The sequence below is a fragment of the Lolium rigidum genome, chromosome 1 (genome assembly GCF_022539505.1).
Source record: "Lolium rigidum isolate FL_2022 chromosome 1, APGP_CSIRO_Lrig_0.1, whole genome shotgun sequence".
NCBI classification, from domain to species: domain Eukaryota; kingdom Viridiplantae; phylum Streptophyta; class Magnoliopsida; order Poales; family Poaceae; genus Lolium; species Lolium rigidum.
In genome coordinates this window covers 32,343,721-32,362,275 of record NC_061508.1, presented here as the reverse complement: position 1 = coordinate 32,362,275, position 18,555 = coordinate 32,343,721, and the positions used below count along the sequence as shown (strand labels likewise).

At 42.5% G+C, this 18,555-nt stretch overlaps 1 protein-coding gene across 1 annotated transcript; it reads right to left on the bottom strand.

Moving 5' to 3' along the window:
- Positions 1-2,762: 2,762 nt before the first annotated feature.
- LOC124670646 (U-box domain-containing protein 15-like) lies at positions 2,763-5,002 on the bottom strand. The gene is made up of 4 exons (XM_047207120.1): positions 4,649-5,002; positions 4,428-4,544; positions 3,901-4,335; positions 2,763-3,806 (listed from the first exon to the last, which is right to left on the bottom strand). The coding sequence occupies exons 1-4, from the start codon at positions 5,000-5,002 to the stop codon at positions 2,763-2,765; spliced, it is 1,950 nt and encodes a 649-aa protein (XP_047063076.1).
- Between the last annotated feature and the right edge of the window lie 13,553 nt (positions 5,003-18,555).

The following is an 18,555-nucleotide window of genomic DNA, read 5'->3' as shown; positions in this document are numbered from 1 at the left end:
CGTCAAGGTGTCGACGGCTAAAAGTTATGCCGATGGCTTTTTATCAGGGCCGTCAGCACAGGTTCCGAACATATTAGGCCGGAAGAAGGCCGTCGGCACAAGGAAGCCGTCGGCACAGAAAAGCTTGTGCTGACGGCCACCGTTGGCACATGCATGGGTTGGCCGTTGGCATAGGTGCTCCGCCGTGACGGCGAGCAAAACAACATTAGGAGGTAGGCTCTGTGCAGATGACTTTCTCCTCCACGCACCCCCACCCTGCGCTTGATATCGCCTTTTCAGTTTTGGAAAAAATAAACGAAAATTATTAAAAAAAATAAAAAAAATCCTCCGAGATGGACCTATCTTATGTCATCTAGTTTTAAGAAAAATTTAAAAAATTGAATTTTGACTTTTTTGCAAAGAAAGTTTATTTCTCGATAAAATGGCATTATCTTTTGCATACGACGTCAAGAAAAAATATATAACATATCAAAATGATTGGCTCAAAAAGTTACATCTGAATTCAGCGGGGTTTAGCCAGTTGCCATTTTTAGATTCTCAAAATGTCAAAGAAAAATATTAAAGTAGGAAGATTTTAGTTTTTATCAGAAATTCAGGATTTTTTTTTTAAAAAAAATAAAATTAATAATTGCATTTTGCATAAAGATTATTATTACTTAATAATTGATGTTTATTTAAAGAATTGTATAAAATTAAATATAATAAAAAGTTGTGATATCATGGTCTAAGGTTTAATAGGATTGATATGGTAGTATTATCAATAATTTTCCATTTCTTTCATGGAAGCACAACTGGAAGGAACGAACATGTTAAGTATGCTAGGGTTAAAGTTGTATGAGGATGGATGACCAAATTAATTTTTTTTTGCGGGTAACCAAATTAGATAATTTGACCATGAGTGTAATTTAACCTGAGATTAATTATAGTTAGAGTTAAAATGATCTACGTGAGAGACTAAAAAAGTTGGTTAAAAAATTCCAGCCATAATTGTCAAACGGCCATTAGTTTCTATACCGACGGCTTTACCGTTGGCACAAAATGCTATGCCGATGGCAAATGAGCTTGTGCCAAGGTCGACAAGGTGCCGACAGCGTCGACACAGGGTTGTGCCGATGGCAATTCTAGCTGTGCCAACGACATGACGACCGTCGGCACCTTGACTGATGCAGTGACTGCGGGTCTCAACTTGTTTGTGCCATCTCGCCGGAGTTTTTTCTTCACACGAAGCGACTGACTAGCAAATGTATGTTCGCTCCTTTCCTGATTGATATAACTTGCTGAGACCTAACCCACGTACAAGGTAGCTGCTAGCTCGAATGAATTGATCACGCGGTAGAGCACACAAAGCACACACACATGTAAAAATCTCGCTTGCTAGCCAAAGGATGGAGCCTTATCTTTTGTTTTCTTATATTACTATTTACCGGTTGATTAGCTAATAGTACCCAAACCTCATGGGTAGGGTGTGACTAATTCTTAGCTGCGTGCGAATTCAGTCAAATGGGTGTTAAATTTTAGTTGCAATCCACGTTATAACTCATAACTACCACAAATTATTTAGCAATATAACGGTTTAGGTCATTTTTAACTTATGACTAAACGAATCGCTAAGCAATCAAATGGCTGGGAATTTTTCTCTCACTTACAATCCCATATGTAACAACAAAAATATTTGCAACTCATGCTAACACGAGTTACGATATAATTCTATGATTTAGGAGTCAACTGAGAATTAAGCTAATTTCTTGTGAGAATAAGCAAAAAACACCTTTTATTCTGCTCAAACATGGTCGTGTTTATTTTCAACACTCACCCGTTTAAGTACAATGTGCTCTTCTACGGCTGACATCTATCTTAATACGAAGCGGCTACCCGGAGTTCTTGTACTTGCCATTGTATTGTCCTTCCTCGTAGAATGTGTAGTATCATTTTTTCTCGTTTCTTTTAGTAATTGGAGGATCGTGAACATACAGCTCTGCCTGACACATTTATGACATCAACCTTTATATTAAACGCTATTTATTACTTCATATGCCGAAGTACGTTGCAATTTTCACAGTATTTTACTAACTTTTTTTTTGAAACATCAACCTTTATATTAAACGCTATTTATTACTTCATATGCCGAAGTACATTGCAATTTTCACAGTATTTTACTAACTTTTTTTTGAAATGTGAGTATTTTTTTATGTTGTAGCAAAATCCTGGGTCACCGAAGGATTTGCAGAGTTTGTACGCAATACAATGCAAAGTGTTCATCAGTTTCTCTGGCCGTGCACCCAAAAGGGCATTTTTCATAATTCACAATTTTTTTTGTCTAAATAGAACTGATCTGACCTTGATCCTTCCTTTTATCAGCTGCCATGCAAAGATTTTCCCTTTGTGAGAAAGTTTCAGTTTTGTTTATCCTCCAGCCCCTACTATATGAAGAGGACACGTTCTTAAGAACGCCATCAGAGCTTCTTTTTTTCCCGCAGCTCGGTTGGATGTGATGTGATATGATTTAGAGGGATTATCCATATTCCATCATTCCAACAATGAGCAATTGAGGCCTTAAAGCGTGTGAGGAAAGTGCAGGGAATTGGTAGCAAAGCGGTCCATTGGTTGTCCGTATTTCCTATTTCCAATTTGCGCTTAAGTAGTGTTCCTGTTGCATCATACAGATACATCCCATATGCATCACTGAGAAGTGAGAACAGGACGTACAATGTAATTTCTATCAAAAGCAGTATTAAATTACAGTCACAAATGGGTCCTGACACTTAGTAGCACTTCTTCGCCAGCTGAATGAGAGAGTTGGCCTTCCTCTGCGCTCTACTAGTGCCGGTCCTGGCGATCTTCGAGAGGTGCTCGTGGAGGCCGAATCTGAGCGCGTGCACCAGGAGCGGCTGCTTCTTGGTTCCCAGCTCCAGCAGGACGGACAGCGCGCACTCCTGATTCTTGGGCGTCCCTTCCTTGATGAGCTGCACGAGCTTCTCGACGAACTGCGTCGTGCCGACCTCGCCGAGGCAGGCGGCGTGCGAAGACAGCAAGAGGAAGATGGAGAGCGCCTCATCGACCATCCCGAGGTTCTTGTCGTCGATGACCTTGAGCAGCACCGGGACGATGCCCGCGTGGGTGGCCCTGACCTTGTTCTGCTGGTTGAGGATGAGGTTGAAGATGGCCGTGGCGGCGTCCTTCTTGCCCCGGACGGTGCCGTTCCTCAGGAGCTCCACCAGCGGCGCGATGCCACCCAGGGTCCCGATCGTCACCTTGTTTTCGTCAAGCATGGACAGGCTGAAGAGCGTCGCGGCCGAGTTCTCCTGCCCCACCGCGCTGCCATTCCTGAGGATCTCGATGATGAGCGGGATGGCTCCCCCCTTGGTGATGAAGATCTTGTTGCTCTGGTCAATGGACAGGTTCAGCAGCGAGGTCACCGTGTTCTCCTGCACCTTCTTGTCCGGGTAGGCCAGCAGGCCGATCAGGGCCGGGATGCCGCCGTTGCCGGCGATGAGCGCCCTGTTCTCCGGAGACTCCTTGGAGAGCACCCGGATCTTCTTGGCCGCCTTCCGCTGCACGTCAGAGTGGATCGACGACAACGCTTCCACCAGCGACGGGATGTCCTCTTTCGGCCGCTCGTCTTGTTCAGCCACGGGCTCCGGCTCCCTCCTCTGCAGCTCCACCTTGTGCTTGTCGCACCACTGCAGGATCAGGTTCTTGAGCGCGTAGTTGGGCGCCAGCGACAGGTGCGCCAGCGGCTGCCGCGTCTTGGGGCACGTCCTCTCCCCGCTGTCAAGCCACCTCTGGATGCTTCTCCTCTCGTACGTCTACAAGATTCAAACGATCGAATTTATTTAAATCTCGCGTTCCAAAGATTATTCATCTGCTGTACGAGGAGTCGAGATATGAAAATGTGCGTGCCTGTCCACTGGCCACAATGACAGGATCCGTCATGATCTCCAATGTGATCGGGCAGAGGAAGTCGTCCGGGATCATCAACGAGGGGCACTTGTCGAGAGATTTGGTCACGAAGACCTCGCCGCCGAGGACGTTCGTCTCGTCGATGCCGGCGATGGCCTTGAACTTGTTGAGGAGCTCGACGATCTGCTTGGTGCTCTCCTCTTGCTGCCCATTTCGCTCCTTGATGAGCTTCTTTATGGCCACCGTCTCCGCCCTGAGATCCGGCAGCGTCTGCAGCTCCAGCTTGCTGGCCAGCCTATCCAGTATCGCCCTGTCCGCGTTCCTCTCGTCGTCCTTGTTGTTCTGGAGTATCACCATGAGATCCATGGACAGCTCTATGTCCTGCGTGTCTGTTCTCTTCTTGCATCTCATCAGCTGTGCGTTCATCAGCTCCACCTTGAACAACAGCAACATATATACGTGTGAAACTGCGATACTTGATCGCTGAATGAATGGCATGCACGAACAGCTATTGATGATGCGCTTACCTGCTCCATGACTTCATCGGAGATGCCGAGCTCCTCGTACGGCATTCCGTCCAACGCAGAGTTCATCTTCTCGTACACAGTGCGGAACCTCCCCAGCACGGCCTCGCTCTCCAGCGCCTGAAATGGATTATATTGCGCTCAATGGTCAAGACTCGAGATCAGTAGATCACACATTGCAAGAACGACCAAGAATCAATGAATGGATGATCATCGGATCAGACCAGGAAGATCTTGCTGCCGTCATTGCAGGAGCGGAGGAGGCGGCGCGCGGCGGCGAATGCTCGGCCGAGCAGGGTGAGGCGGCGGTAGGCGTCCTCCGTGAGACGGGGCGTGGAGTCGCGGAGCTCCTCGAGGAGCGGGAGGACGAGCTGCAGCCAGCGAAGAAGATTGTGGCATTCCTTGCGCTGGGTGCGGCGGAAGTCGGCGTAGGCACGAGCCGAGTTGACGGTGGCGAGGAGGTCCTCCACGAGGTCCTCGTCGTCCATCTCCCTCGCCCCATCCTCGGAGCAGGAGGGCTCGGGGTCTGCCGCGGCCGCGGCCGCGGCGGACGACGGTGGCAGCGCCGATTGGGGCATGCGGCATCAAGCGGTCGATCGGCGAGGTGCGTGTGTGTGGAGAGGGGAGATCATGGGGGACGCGAGTGAGCGAGACGGAGAAGGGAGGACAATGGAGGCAAAGCCAAAAATAATGAGAGATCAGGGGACTCCATCGAAGGGGAATGCGTTTTGGGCGCTAAATTCCGGGGAAGCGCACTTCTCTGGTCCATACGAGACCTTAAAAATGGAGAGTGCTATATAGAGAGCGTAGTTTGCCCTATCAAGATCACTGGTCAGATTTGTAGTTCCTTTGATACATGGGATAGGTTCTTATCAGTACAGAAAATTCCACATTGGCAATGACTTCAAGAAGACACCATTTTTTTAAAGAAAATGGTCTATATCCTCCGGATACTACAAGCCTCCCAACCTCCGGATTTCCCACCGTTGAATCTAATCAATATGAGTCGTTAAATCGGATTCTCTGTTTAGTTTTGCTTTAAATTCCACTTTTGCTTCACTAAAGCAAAATAAAGCTCCACTTTTGTTTCATTGAAGCAAAAAAGGTTCGACTAAAAATAAAAATAGAAAGACCATTCGGTTGTGGACCTCGCCGGAGACTTCATCGAAGCAACGTACTTCGCCGAAGACCTCGTCGAAGCACCGTACTTCGCCGGAGACCTCGCCAGAGCACCGTACTTAGCCGGAGACCTCGTAGCAAAACATTTACACTAAAGTAGCAACATGACAGAACAATTGTAGCAAAAATAATATATTATTATAGCATTGCAGCATTTATACTAAAAACACGACCTCGTCAGAGAACATCGCCGGAGACCTTGTTGCAAAACATTTCTTCTAAAGTCGCGGAATAGGGGAACAATTAAAGCAACAATATTGTACCATCGTAGCATCGAAGCCCACTCCTTAAAGCACCGCCTCCACCAGATGGTAGCGTCGTCGCTCCGACTTGTAGCACCATGGTCCCTGGCTTGCAGCACCAACGTTGCCGGTCGCATCATCCCCCACCGGCGAGGTCTTCAGTGGATCTCTAGCGAGTCTCCAGCCTGCTGCGTCCGACATGTCTTTTTCTTTTTTGTATTTACGTGAATCATTTATTTTATTTTTTTTGCTTCAATGAAGTAAAAGTGGGACCTTTTTTGCTCCGACGAAACAAAGTCTGAACGAGTCGCGGCACTCCTTCTATTTCAGTTGAACCATTTTTTGCTTCAATAAAGCAAAATCGGGAGGCTTTTTGCTGCTACGAAGCAAATTCTAAATTTCAGGTGAAAGTGGACACGTGTCACACATGCAAGCAGGAGGCTAGAAAGTTTGGAGTCTCCAAAAAATTTCTAGCACTGCCTCTTTTAAAAAAATTCTCAGAACACCACCGGTCAACCCTCTAATTGTCTCACAAAACACTGATCCACTAGTTTAGCTCGTTTGACGTTGTTTATGACAGGACGGATCCACTGTCAGGTTGATGTGGCATAACGTTTCTGTGTATTTTTGTGAGAAGCCCCTCCAAATTTTGTATCTTTTATTTCTGTGTCCCCTTTCAATTTTTTCTATTCCTAGGCCATCCTAGCATATCTAGTGTAGTCAAACGTGTGAAAAAACGATTAGATCAACGTTGCAAGAGGGAAAAAAAGAAACAAACTAGACTCTTTAAGACAAAATTCATACTCAACAACCAAAGGAACAAACTTACATTGTCAATTGAACTCGCAGCAGTCGAGAAGCACGAGGATTTGCCTTTTCGCCTTCGTCCGTCCGATTTGCCTCAAGTTCGCGCCCACTGATTTCGTTTGATCTAAAAAAAAACCTATATATACGACCCTCAGGGTTTCTTCGAGGCTACGGCGGCGGAGATAAAAACATAGAAACAGAGAGTCAGCAGTCCACCGCCGACGGAGATCGGAGGGAGGAAGCGCTACCGAAATCACCTCTGGTGGACTCCACCCCCCTCCGATGTGGTCATCATCATCATCATCATCATCATCATCATCATCATCATCATCATCATCATCATCATCTTCATCATCAGCACCATATTCATCTACCCCTTGTGTAATCTCTTGGCAAACATGATGTGTATTGCAATCTATCACTTTCTCATGGCATTTTGTCTCTCCATGTCTTTATTTGATTAGTGACTTGTTCATGGTAATTGTGAGATATTTGTGATGGTTCCTTATAAGTATTTGTTATCTTCTATGCTAAACTCTTATATTGATATATGAATGCACACATATGTTGGAGAATATATGTGGTTGTCACCGTTGCATGATGGTAGGACTTAGGAGGAGGGGCAGCTAGAACTTGACAGAAACCATGTCCCAATTCTTAGATTCATGTTATATTAATTCATGGTTAATCAATATGGGATATAACTATGGGGACCTTTAAACTTACAACGATGGTTGGACGTTATGTTTTAACAATTCCCTTGTTTTCTCTTAATTGGCCTTGGGATCAATCACTAGTGATGTATTTACGCATGTTTATGGTTGCACCAATCTATGGTTCCTCTCTACAAGAAACACTAAAAAGACTATACTGAGATTCACTAATTGTGACAACCACACAAATAAAATAGAAATTTGACTGAACAATTACTCCCTTTAGTTACTTCATATAAATCCTGTCACTTTACTTATCTTGCATTTTATTTTCAACACTTATAGTTTATAGTAAAAATCACTTCACACACACACCATATTTCCTAGCTTTGCATAGGAGGTCATATAATTGGGTTATAGGGCTTTAGAGCATAGATAGTTTACCTTCAGCTCCTCGAGGGTTCGACACTCAAATACTTATCGAATTATAATACGGTGATCCCTGCAATTGGGGGTTACCAATATACCTTTCTGGTGCCATTGCCGGAGAGCGTAACGCTAGGCTTATATTCTTGTTTGCATTGCTAGTTTACTTTCATTACCTTGCATTTAAAATTAAAAACATAAAAATTATTAGATAATGGAAGATGCTACGGAGATTTCTTGTGAGTCCAGCAAATATATGAAGGATATGCTAGACAACTATGTTAAAAGTTTGAATATTCCCTTGCGTACTAATATGTTGAATGCAATAAATCATGTTGAGAGTGCCAAGGAAGAACAAAAGAAGGAGGATGGTCAAATCATAAGCTTGGGGATGCCCAATGCACCCCACTGGACTCAGCTAAAACTCTCGGCTTGCACACCCCTAAACTTTGTTTTTTGAGCAACATAAGATGGTCGCAAAAACTTGGAAGGTATTTTATTAGTTTTGTGTCTAGTTTTGCTGTAAATAAATAAGACCACCATAATAAATACTTTGCATGCTGATACGTCTCCAATGTATCTATAATTTCTTATGTTCCATGCTAGTTTTATGACAATACCTACATGTTTTATTCATACTTTATATCATTTTTATGCATTTTCCGGTACTAACCTATTAACAAAATGCCGAAGCGCCAGTTCCTGTTTTCTGCTGTTTTTGGTTTCAGAAATCCTACACAGGAAATATTCTCGGAATTGGACGAAACAAAAGCCCACGGCCCTATTTTCCACGGAGGATTCCAGAACATCGAAGAAGAGTCAGAGGCGGCCAGCAGGGGGGCCACCCCATAGTGCGGGGCGGCCCAGCCCCCTGGCGCGCCCAGGTGTGGGAGGCCACCCCCTGGCTCCCCCGACGCTGCCTCTTCGCCTATATATTCCTTCGTATCGGAAAACCCTAGTACCGAGAGCCACGATACGAGAAAAGTTCCTGAGATGCCGCCGCCGTCAACCCCATCTCGGGGGGTTCTGAAGATCACCTCCGGCACCCTGCCGGAGAGGGGAATCATCACCGAAGGGCTCTACATCACCATGCCCGCCTCCGGACTGATGCGTGAGTAGTTCATCCTTGTGAGCTAGATGGTTGCTTCTAGATGGTTGTCTTCTCCTATTGTGCCATCATGTTTAGATCTTGTGAGCTGCCTATCATGATCAAGATCATCTATTTGTAATGCTACATGTTGTGTTTGTTGGGATCCGATGAATATGGAATACTACGTCAAGTTGATTATTGATCTATCATATATGTTATTTATGATCTTGCATGCTCTCTGTTGCTAGTAGAGGCTCTGCCCAAGTTGATACTTGTAACTCCAAGAGGAGGTATTTATGCTAGATAGTGGGTTCATGCCTCCATTGAATCTGGGACAGTGATAGAAAGTTCTAAGGTTGTGGATGTGCTGTTGCCACTAGGGATAAAACATCAATGCTTTGTCTAAGGATATTTGTATTGTTTACATTACGCACAGTACTTAATGCAATTGTCTGTTGTTTGCAACTTAATACAGGAAGGGGTGCGGATGCTAACCCGAAGGTGGACTTTTTAGGCATAGATGCATGCTGGATAGTGGTCTATGTTCTTTGTCGTAATGCCCTAAGTAAATCTTATAGTAGTCATCATGATATGTATGTGCATTGTTATGCCCTCCCTATTTGTCAATTTCCCAACTGTAATTTGTTCACCCAACATGTTATTTATCTTATTGGAGAGACACCACTAGTGAACTGTGAACCCCGGTCCATTCTTTTACATCTGAAATACAACCTACTGCAATCATTGTTCTTTGTTGTCCTTTGCAAGCAAACATCATTCTCCACACCATACGTTTAATCCTTTGCTTTCAGCAAGCCGATGAGATTGACAACCTCACTGTTAAGTTGGGGCAAAGTATCTTGATTGTGTTGTGCAGGTTCCACGTTGGCGCCGGAATCCCTGGTGTTGCGCCGCACTACACTCCTTCACCAACAACCTTCACGTGGCCTTCATCTCCTACTGGTTCGATAACCTTGGGTTCTTACTGAGGGAAAACTCGCTGATGTACGCATCATACCTTCCTCTTGGGGTTCCCAACGGACGTGTGCTTTACCGTCACAAGGAGCTACTTCCTGGCGCCGTTGCAAGACCCGTCACGCGTTAGCGGAAAACTTTTCTGGCGCTGTTGCCGGGGAGATCAAGACACGCTGCAAGGGGAGTCTCTCACACCCAATCTCTTTACTTTGTTTATTGTCTTGCTTTATTTTATTTTCTGTTTTGTTTGCTTTCTCTATATCAAAAACACAAAAAAATTAGTTACTTGTTTTACTTTATTTAATTAGGTTTTGCTTTACTTATTTTTATTATTGTTAAAATGAATACTCCTGAGAACACTAAGTTGTGTGACTTCACTAGCACCAATAATAATGATTTCATATGCACTCCTATTGCTCCACCTGCCTCTATAGCGGAATTTTATGAAATTAAACCTGCTTTACTAAATATTGTTATGAGAGAGCAATTTTCTGGTGTTAGTACTGATGATGCTGCTGCCCATCTTAATAATTTTATTTGAACTTTGTGAAATGCAAAAGTATAAGAATGTAGATGGGGATATTATAAAACTGAAATTGTTTCCTTTCTCCTTAAGAAGAAGAGTTAAAGATTGGTTGCTATCTTTGCCTAAGAATAGTATTGATTCATGGACTAAATGTAAGGATGCTTTCATTGGAAGATATTATCCTCCTGCTAAAGTTATATCTTTGAGAAGTAGCATTATGAATTTTAAGCAATTGGATAATGAACATGTCGCCCAAGCATGGGAGAGAATGAAATCTTTGGTAAAGAATTGCCCCACCCATGGACTAACTACTTGGATGATCATCCAAACCTTTTATGTAGGATTAAATTTTTCTTCAAGGAACCTATTGGATTCAGCTGCTGGAGGTACTTTTATGTCCATCACTTTGGGTGCTGCAACAAAGCTTCTTGATGATATGATGATCAACTACTCCGAATGGCACACTTGAAAGGACTCCTCAAGGTAAGAAGGTAAATTCTATTGAAGAAACCTCCTCCTTGAGTGATAAGATTGATGTTATTATGTCTATGCTTGTTAATGGTAAATCTCATGTTGATCCTAATAATGTTCCTTTAGCTTCATTGGTTGCTCAAGAAGAGCATGTTGATGTGAACTTCATTAAAAATAATAATTTCAACAACAATGCTTATAGGAATAATTTTTGTAACAATAACTATAGGCCATATCCTTCTAATAGTGGTAATGGTTATGGTAATTCTTATGGTAATTCTTACAACAATAGTAGGAGTGTACCCTCTGATCTTGAAGTCATGCTTAAAGAATTTATTAGTACACAAACTGCTTTTAACAAATCTGTTGAGGAAAAGATTGGTAAAATTGATGTTCTTGCTTCTAAGGTTGATAGTCTTGCTGCTGATGTTGATCTTTTAAAACTGAAAGTTATACCTAATGAAACTAAAGATATTAAGTCATTTTCTACAGCAAACGCTATCCAAGTTCGAATTAATGACAATATTAGAATGATGGCTAAATTGCATGCTAGGTGGGAAAGAGAAGAAAAACTTGCTAAAGAGAATAATGTAGCTAAAGTTTGGACTATTACCACCACTAGTAATGTTGATGCTTCACATGTTGCTAAACCTCCTACTATCAATGGTAAAATAACTGGTGTTGGCAATGTTTCTACTTCTAATACAAAGCATGCAAAATTGCCTGAAACTGCTGAAACTGTTTGTGATAAAAGTGCTGAAAATTTTCAGAATATTGGGGACAATGATCCCATTGCTTTAGATCATAATGGTTTTGATTTTGATAATTGTCATATTGTTGGCGTGTAGTTGACGTGGGAGTTGAAAATCTTTGTGGTGTAACTTTCCTTCGTGCCCCGGCAACGCCACCAGAAAACAGTCTTGATGGCGCGTGAAGCACACGTCCGTTGGGAACCCCAAGAGGAAGGTGTGATGCGCACAGCAGCAAGTTTTCCCTCAGAAATAAACCAAGGTGATCGAACCAGTAGGAGATGAAGGCCACGTGAAGGTTGTTGGTGGAGGAGTGTAGTGCGGCGCAACAACAGGGATTCCGGCGCCAACGTGGAACCTGCACAACACAATCAAAATACTTTGCCCCAACTTAACAGTGAGGTTGTCAATCTCACCGGCTTGCTGTAAACAAAGGATTAAACGTATGGTGTGGAGAATGATGTTTGCTTGCGAAGAATAACAGAGAACAGAGATTGCAGTAGATTGTATTTCAGATGTAAAAGAATGGACCGGGGTCCACAGTTCACTAGTGGTGTCTCTCCAATAAGATAAATAGCATGTTGGGTGAACAAATTACAGTTGGGCAATTGACAAATAGAGAGGGCATAACAATGCACATACATATCATGATGACTAATATGAGATTTACTTAGGGCATTACGACAAATAACATAGACCGCTATCCGGCATGCATATATGCCTAAAAAGTCCACCTTCGAGTTAGCATCCGCACCCCTTCCAGTATTAAGTTGCAAACAACGAGACAATTGCATTAAGTATGGTGCGTAATGTAATCAACACAAATATCCTTAGACAAAGCATTGATGTTTTATCCCTAGTGGCAACAACACATCCACAACCTTAGAACTTTACATCACTTGTCCTGATTCAATGGAGGCATGAACCCACTATCGAGCATAAATACTCCCTCTTGGAGTCACAAGTATCAACTTGGCCAGAGCCTCTACTAGCCACGGAGAGCATGCAAGACCATAAACAACACATATATGATAGATCAATAATCAACTTGATATAGTATTCCATATTCATCGGATCCCAACAAACACAACATGCAGCATTACAAATAGACGATCTTGATCATGTTAGGCAGCTCACAAGATCTAAACATGATAGCACAAGAGGAGAAGACAACCATCTAGCTACTGCTATGGACCCATAGTCCAAGGATGAATTACTCACGCATCAATCCGGAGGCGGGCATGATGATGTAGAGTCCTCCGGTGATGATTCCCCTCTCCGGCAGGGTGCCGGAGGCGATCTCCTGAATCCCCCGAGATGGGATTGGCGGTGACGGCGTCTCTGGAACTTTTCTCTTATCGTGGCTCTCGGTACTAGGGTTTTCGCGATGGAGTGAATAAATAGGCGAAGGGGCAGAGTCGGGAGGCGGCCGAGGGGCCCACCCCACAGGCCGGCGCGCCCCCCCTCCAGGCTGCGCCGCCCTAGGGTGTGGGGCCACCTTGGCCCCTCTCCGTCTCTCCTTCGGTGTTCTGGAAAGCTCCGTGGAAAATAAGACCGTGGGCTTTTGTTTCGTCCAATTCCGAAAATATTTCCTGTGTAGGATTTCTGAAACCAAAAACAGCAGAAAACAGGAACTAGCGCTTCGGCATCTTGTTAATAGGTTAGTGATACGTCCCAAACGTATCTATAATTTCTTATGTTCCATGCTACTTTTATGATGATACTCACATGTTTTATACACATTATATGTCATTATTATGCATTTTCCGGCACTAACCGATTGACGAGATGCCGAAGAGCCAGTTGCTGTTTTCTGCTGTTTTTGGTTTCAAAAATCCTAGTCAGGAAATATTCTCGGAATTGGACGAAATCAACGCCCAGGGTCTTATTTTTCCACGAAGCTTCCAGAAGACCGAAAGGATTACGAAGTGGGGTGACGAGGCGACGCCATGCCAGGGCCGCGCGACCAAGGGTGGGGCTGCGCCGCCCTAGTGTGTGGGTCCCTCGCGTCGCCCCTAAACCTACCCTTCCGCCTACTTAAAGCCTTCGTCGCGAATACCCCAGTACCGAGAGCCACGATACGGAAAACCTTCCAGAGACGCCGCCGCCGCCAATCCCATCTCGGGGGATTCAGGAGATCGCCTTCGGCACCCTGCCGGAGAGGGAATCATCTCCCAGAGGTCTCTTCATCACCATGACCGCCTCCGGATCGATGTGTGAGTAGTTCACCCCTGGACTATGGGTCCATAGCAGTAGCTAGATGGTTGTCTTCTCCTCATTGTGCTATCATGTTAGATCTTGTGAGCTGCCTATCATGATCAAGATCATCTATTTGTAATGCTACATGTTGTGTTTGTTGGGATCCGATGAATATTGAATACTATGTCAAGTTGATTATCAATCTATCATATATGTTGTTTATGTTCTTGCATGCTCTCCGTTGCTAGTAGAGGCTCGGCCGAGTTGATACTTGTGACTCCAAGAGGGAGTATTTATGCTCGATAGTGGGTTCATGCCTCCATTGAATCTGGGACAGTGATAGAAAGTTCTAAGGTTGTGGGTGTGCTGTTTCCACTAGGGATAAAACATCAATGTTTTGTCTAAGGATATTTGTGTTGATTACATTACGCACCATAATGCAATTGTCTGTTGTTTGCAACTTAATACTGGAAGGGGTTCGGATGATAACCTGAAGGTGGACTTTTTAGGCATAGATGCATGCTGGATAGCGGTCTATGTACTTTGTCGTAATGCCCTGATTAAATCTCATAGTACTCATCATGATATATGTATGTGCATTGTTATGCCTTCTTTATTTGTCAATTGCCCAAGCTGTAATTTGTTCACCCAACATGCTATTTATCTTATGGGAGAGACACCACTAGTGAGCTGTGGATCCCGGTCCATTCTTTACATCCGAAATACAATCTATCGCAATTGCTCTTTACTCGTTCTTCGCAAACAACCATCATCATCCACACTATACATCTAATCCTTTGTTTACAGCAAGCCGGTGAGATTGACAACCTCACCGTTACGTTGGGGCAAAGTACTTTGATTGTGTTGTGCAGGTTCCACGTTGGCGCCGGAATCCCTGGTGTTGCGCCGCACTACACTCCGCCACCAACGACCTTCACGTGTTCCTTGACTCCTACTGGTTCGATAACCTTGGTTTGTTACTGAGGAAAACTTGCTGATGTACGCATCACACCTTCCTCTTGGGGTTCCCAACGGACGTGTGTCTTGCACGCTATCAGTTAGTGCCGGAAAATGCATCAAAATGATATAGAGTGTATATAAAACATGTGAGTATTGTCATAAAACTAGCATGGAACATAAGAAATTATAAATACGTTTGAGACGTATCAAGCATCCCCAAGCTTAGTTCCTACTCGCCCTCGAGTAGGTAAACGATAACAAGGATAATTTCTAAAGTGACATGCTACTATCATAATCTTGATCAATACTATTGTAAAGCATATGAGATGAATGAAGTGATTCAAAGCAATGGTAAAGATAATGACTAAACAACTGATCATATAGCAAAGACTTTTCATGAATAGTACTTTCAAGACAAGCATCAATAAGTCTTGCATAGGAGTTAACTCATAAAGCAATAGATTCTTAATAGAAGTTTTGAAGCAACACAAAGGAAGATATAAGTTTCAGCAGTTGCTTTCAACTTTCAACATGTATAACTCATGGACAATTGTCAATACAAAGTAATATAATGAATGCAAATAAGCAAGTATGTAGGAATCAATGCACTCAGTTGACACAAGTGTTTGCTTCTAAGATAGAAATAAGTAGGTAAAACTGACTCAACATAGAGGGAAGCATGGATTACTCTTGTGCTAGAGCTTTTTATTTTGGAAACATAGAAACAATTTTGTCAACGGTAGTAATAATTCATACGTGTTATGCATAAGACATCCTATAAGTTGCAAGCCTCATGCATCGAATACCAATAGTGCTCGCACCTTGTCCTAATTAGCTCGGATTTCCATGGATTATCATTGCATTACATATATTTCAACCAAGTGTCACAAAGGGGTACCTCTATGTCGCCTGTACAAAGGTCCAAGGAGATAGATCGCATTTGATTTCTCGTTTTTGATAGATCTCAACTTAAGGACATCCATACCGGGACAACATATAAAACAGATAATGGACTCCTCTTTAATGCTTAAGCATTCAACAACAGATAATATTCTCATGAGAGATTGAGGATTAATGTCCAAACTGAAACTTCCACCATGATACATGGCTTTAGTTGGCGGCCCAATGTTCTTCTCTAACAATATGCATACTCAAACCATTTAATCATGATAAATCACCCTTACTTCAGACAAGACGAACATGCATAGCAACTCACATGATATTCAACAAAGGTGTAATAGTTGATGGCGTCCCTAGAAACATGGTTACTGCTCAACAAGCAACTTATAAGAAATAAGATACATAAGCAACATATTCAATACCACAATAGTTTTTTAAGCTATTTTCCCATGAGCTATGTATTGCAAAGACAAAGAATGAAATTTTCAAGGTAGCACGCAAGCAATTTACTTGGAATGGCAGGAAAATACCATGTAGTAGGTAGTTATGGTGGACACAAATGGCATAGGTTTTGGCTCAAGGTTTTAGATGCACGAGAAGCATTCCCTCTCAGTACAAGGCTTTGGCTAGCAAGGTTGTTTGAAGCAAACACAAGTATGAACCGGTACACCAAAACTTACATAAGAACATATTGCAAGCATTATAAGACTCTACACTGTCTCCTTGTTGTTCAAACACCTTTATCAGAAAATATCTAGACTTTTAGAGAGACCAATCATGCAAACCAAATTTCAACAAGCTCTACAGTAGTTCTCCACTAATAGGTTCAATCTACATGATGCAAGAGCTTAAACATGATATATTTGAGAGCTCAAAACAATTGCCAAGTATCAAATTATTCAAGACAATATACCAATTACCACATGGAGCATTTTCTGTTTCCAACCAAATAGCAATGAACGAAGCGGTTTTCAACCTTCGCCATGAACATTAAAAGTAAAGCTAAGAACACCAGTGTTCATATGAAATAGCGGAGCGTGTCTTTCTCCCACACAAAGAATGATAGGATCCGAATTTATTCAAACACAAACAAAAATAAAAGCATACAGACGCTCCAAGTAAAGCACATAAGATGTGACGGAATAAAAATATAGTTTCACTAGAGGTGACCTGATAAGTTGTCGATGAAGAAGGGGATGCCTTGGGCATCCCCAATCTTAGATGCTTGATTCTTCTTGAAATATGCAGGGATGAACCACGGGGGCATCCCCAAGCTTAGACTTTTCACTCTTCTTGATCATATTATATCATCCTCCTCTCTTGATCCTTGAAAACTTCCTCCACACCAAACTCAAAACAAACTCATTAGAGGGTTAGTGCATAATCAAAAATTCACATGTTTAGAGAGGACACAATCATTGCTAACACTTATGAACATTACCCAAAGCTACTGAAAGTTAATGGAACAAAGAAATCCACTCAACACAGTAAAAGAGGCAATGTGAAATTATAGGCAGAATCTGTCAAAACAGAACAGTCCGTAAATACGAATTTTTAAGATGCACTTAACATGCTCAGATGAAGAAGTTCAAATTGAATGAAAGTTGCGTACATATCTTAGGATTACTCATGAATTTTCGCAGATTTTTTTGAGTTTCCTACAGAGAGTTCTACTCAAATTCGTGACAGCTAGAAATCTGTTTCTACGCAGAAATCTAAATCTAGTATCAACCTTACTATCAAAGCCTTTACTTGGCACAACAATGCAATAAAATAAAGATAAGGAGAGGTTGTTACAGTAGTAACAACTTCGAAGACACAAATATAAAACAAAAATTGCAGAAGTAAAATAATGGGTTCTCTCCCATAAGCGTTTTTCTTTAACGCCTTTCAGCTAGGCGCAGAAAGTGTAACTCAAGTATTATCAAGAGATGAAGCATCAACAGAGGAGTTGGGGGTTTTCTCAACAATGCATTGTATCTTATCTATGTAAGTTTCAGAAGCCCCTTTTTCATTACTTTTAGGCTTACTACCCTCCTCAAATAAATTTTCAGGAACAATCCAATCAAAATTCTTCTCTAGTGCCTCATGCATTCCTATGAGCTTATAAGGTATTGGTACTTTAGTCTCCCCGTCACAATTGACTTTATTAGTGTACTTTAGTCTATCTTTTTCCATCTTTTCAAGGGTACTTGCAAAATTAGTATAAAATCCAAACATCTTATGTTGAATAAAGACTTTTCTAGCTTCTCTAGCTACATCACCAAATTCTTTAAGAAGGGTTTCTAAAACAAAATCTTTCTTCTCTCCTTCTTCCATATCACTGAGTGTAAGAAACATATGTTGCATTATTGGATTAAGATTAACAAATCTAGCTTCCAACATGTGCACTAAAGAGGCAGTAGCAATTTTATAAGTAGGAGCAAGTTCTACCAAGGATCTATCTTCAAAATCTTTAACTGTACTAACATGAGTGAAAAATTCTTCTATATTATCTCTTCCAATGATATACCCACGCACTACCGGTATATCTTTCAAATTGAACTTAGGGGGAAGCATGATGAAATAAACAAAAGGTAAATAAAGTAAATGCAAGTAACTAATTTTTTTGTGTTTTTGATATAAAGAAAGCAAACAAAACAGAAAATAAAATAAAGTAAAGCAAGACAATAACAAAGTAAAGAGATTGGATGTGAGAGACTCCCCTTGCAGCGTGTCTTGATCTCCCCGGCAACGGCGCCAGAAAACAGATGCTGGCGTGTAGTTGACGTGGGAGTTGAAAATCTTTGTGGTGTAACTTTCCTTCGTTCCCCGGCAACGGCGCCAGAAAACAGTCTTGATGGCGCGTGAAGCACACGTCCGTTGGGAACCCCAAGAGGAAGGTGTGATGCGCACAGCAGCAAGTTTTCCCTCAGAAAGAAACCAAGGTTATCGAACCAGTAGGAGATGAAGGC

Excerpts from the sequence above, each read along its gene's own strand:
- LOC124670646 (XM_047207120.1), bottom strand. The coding sequence starts at position 5,002 with ATGCCCCAATCGGCGCTGCCACCGTCGTCCGCCGCGGCCGCGGCCGCG. Across the intron at positions 4,545-4,648 it reads ACGGCAGCAAGATCTTCCTG|GCGCTGGAGAGCGAGGCCGT; the intron begins GTCTGATCCGAT and ends AATCCATTTCAG. Across the intron at positions 3,807-3,900 it reads TCATTGTGGCCAGTGGACAG|ACGTACGAGAGGAGAAGCAT; the intron begins GCACGCACATTT and ends TGAATCTTGTAG.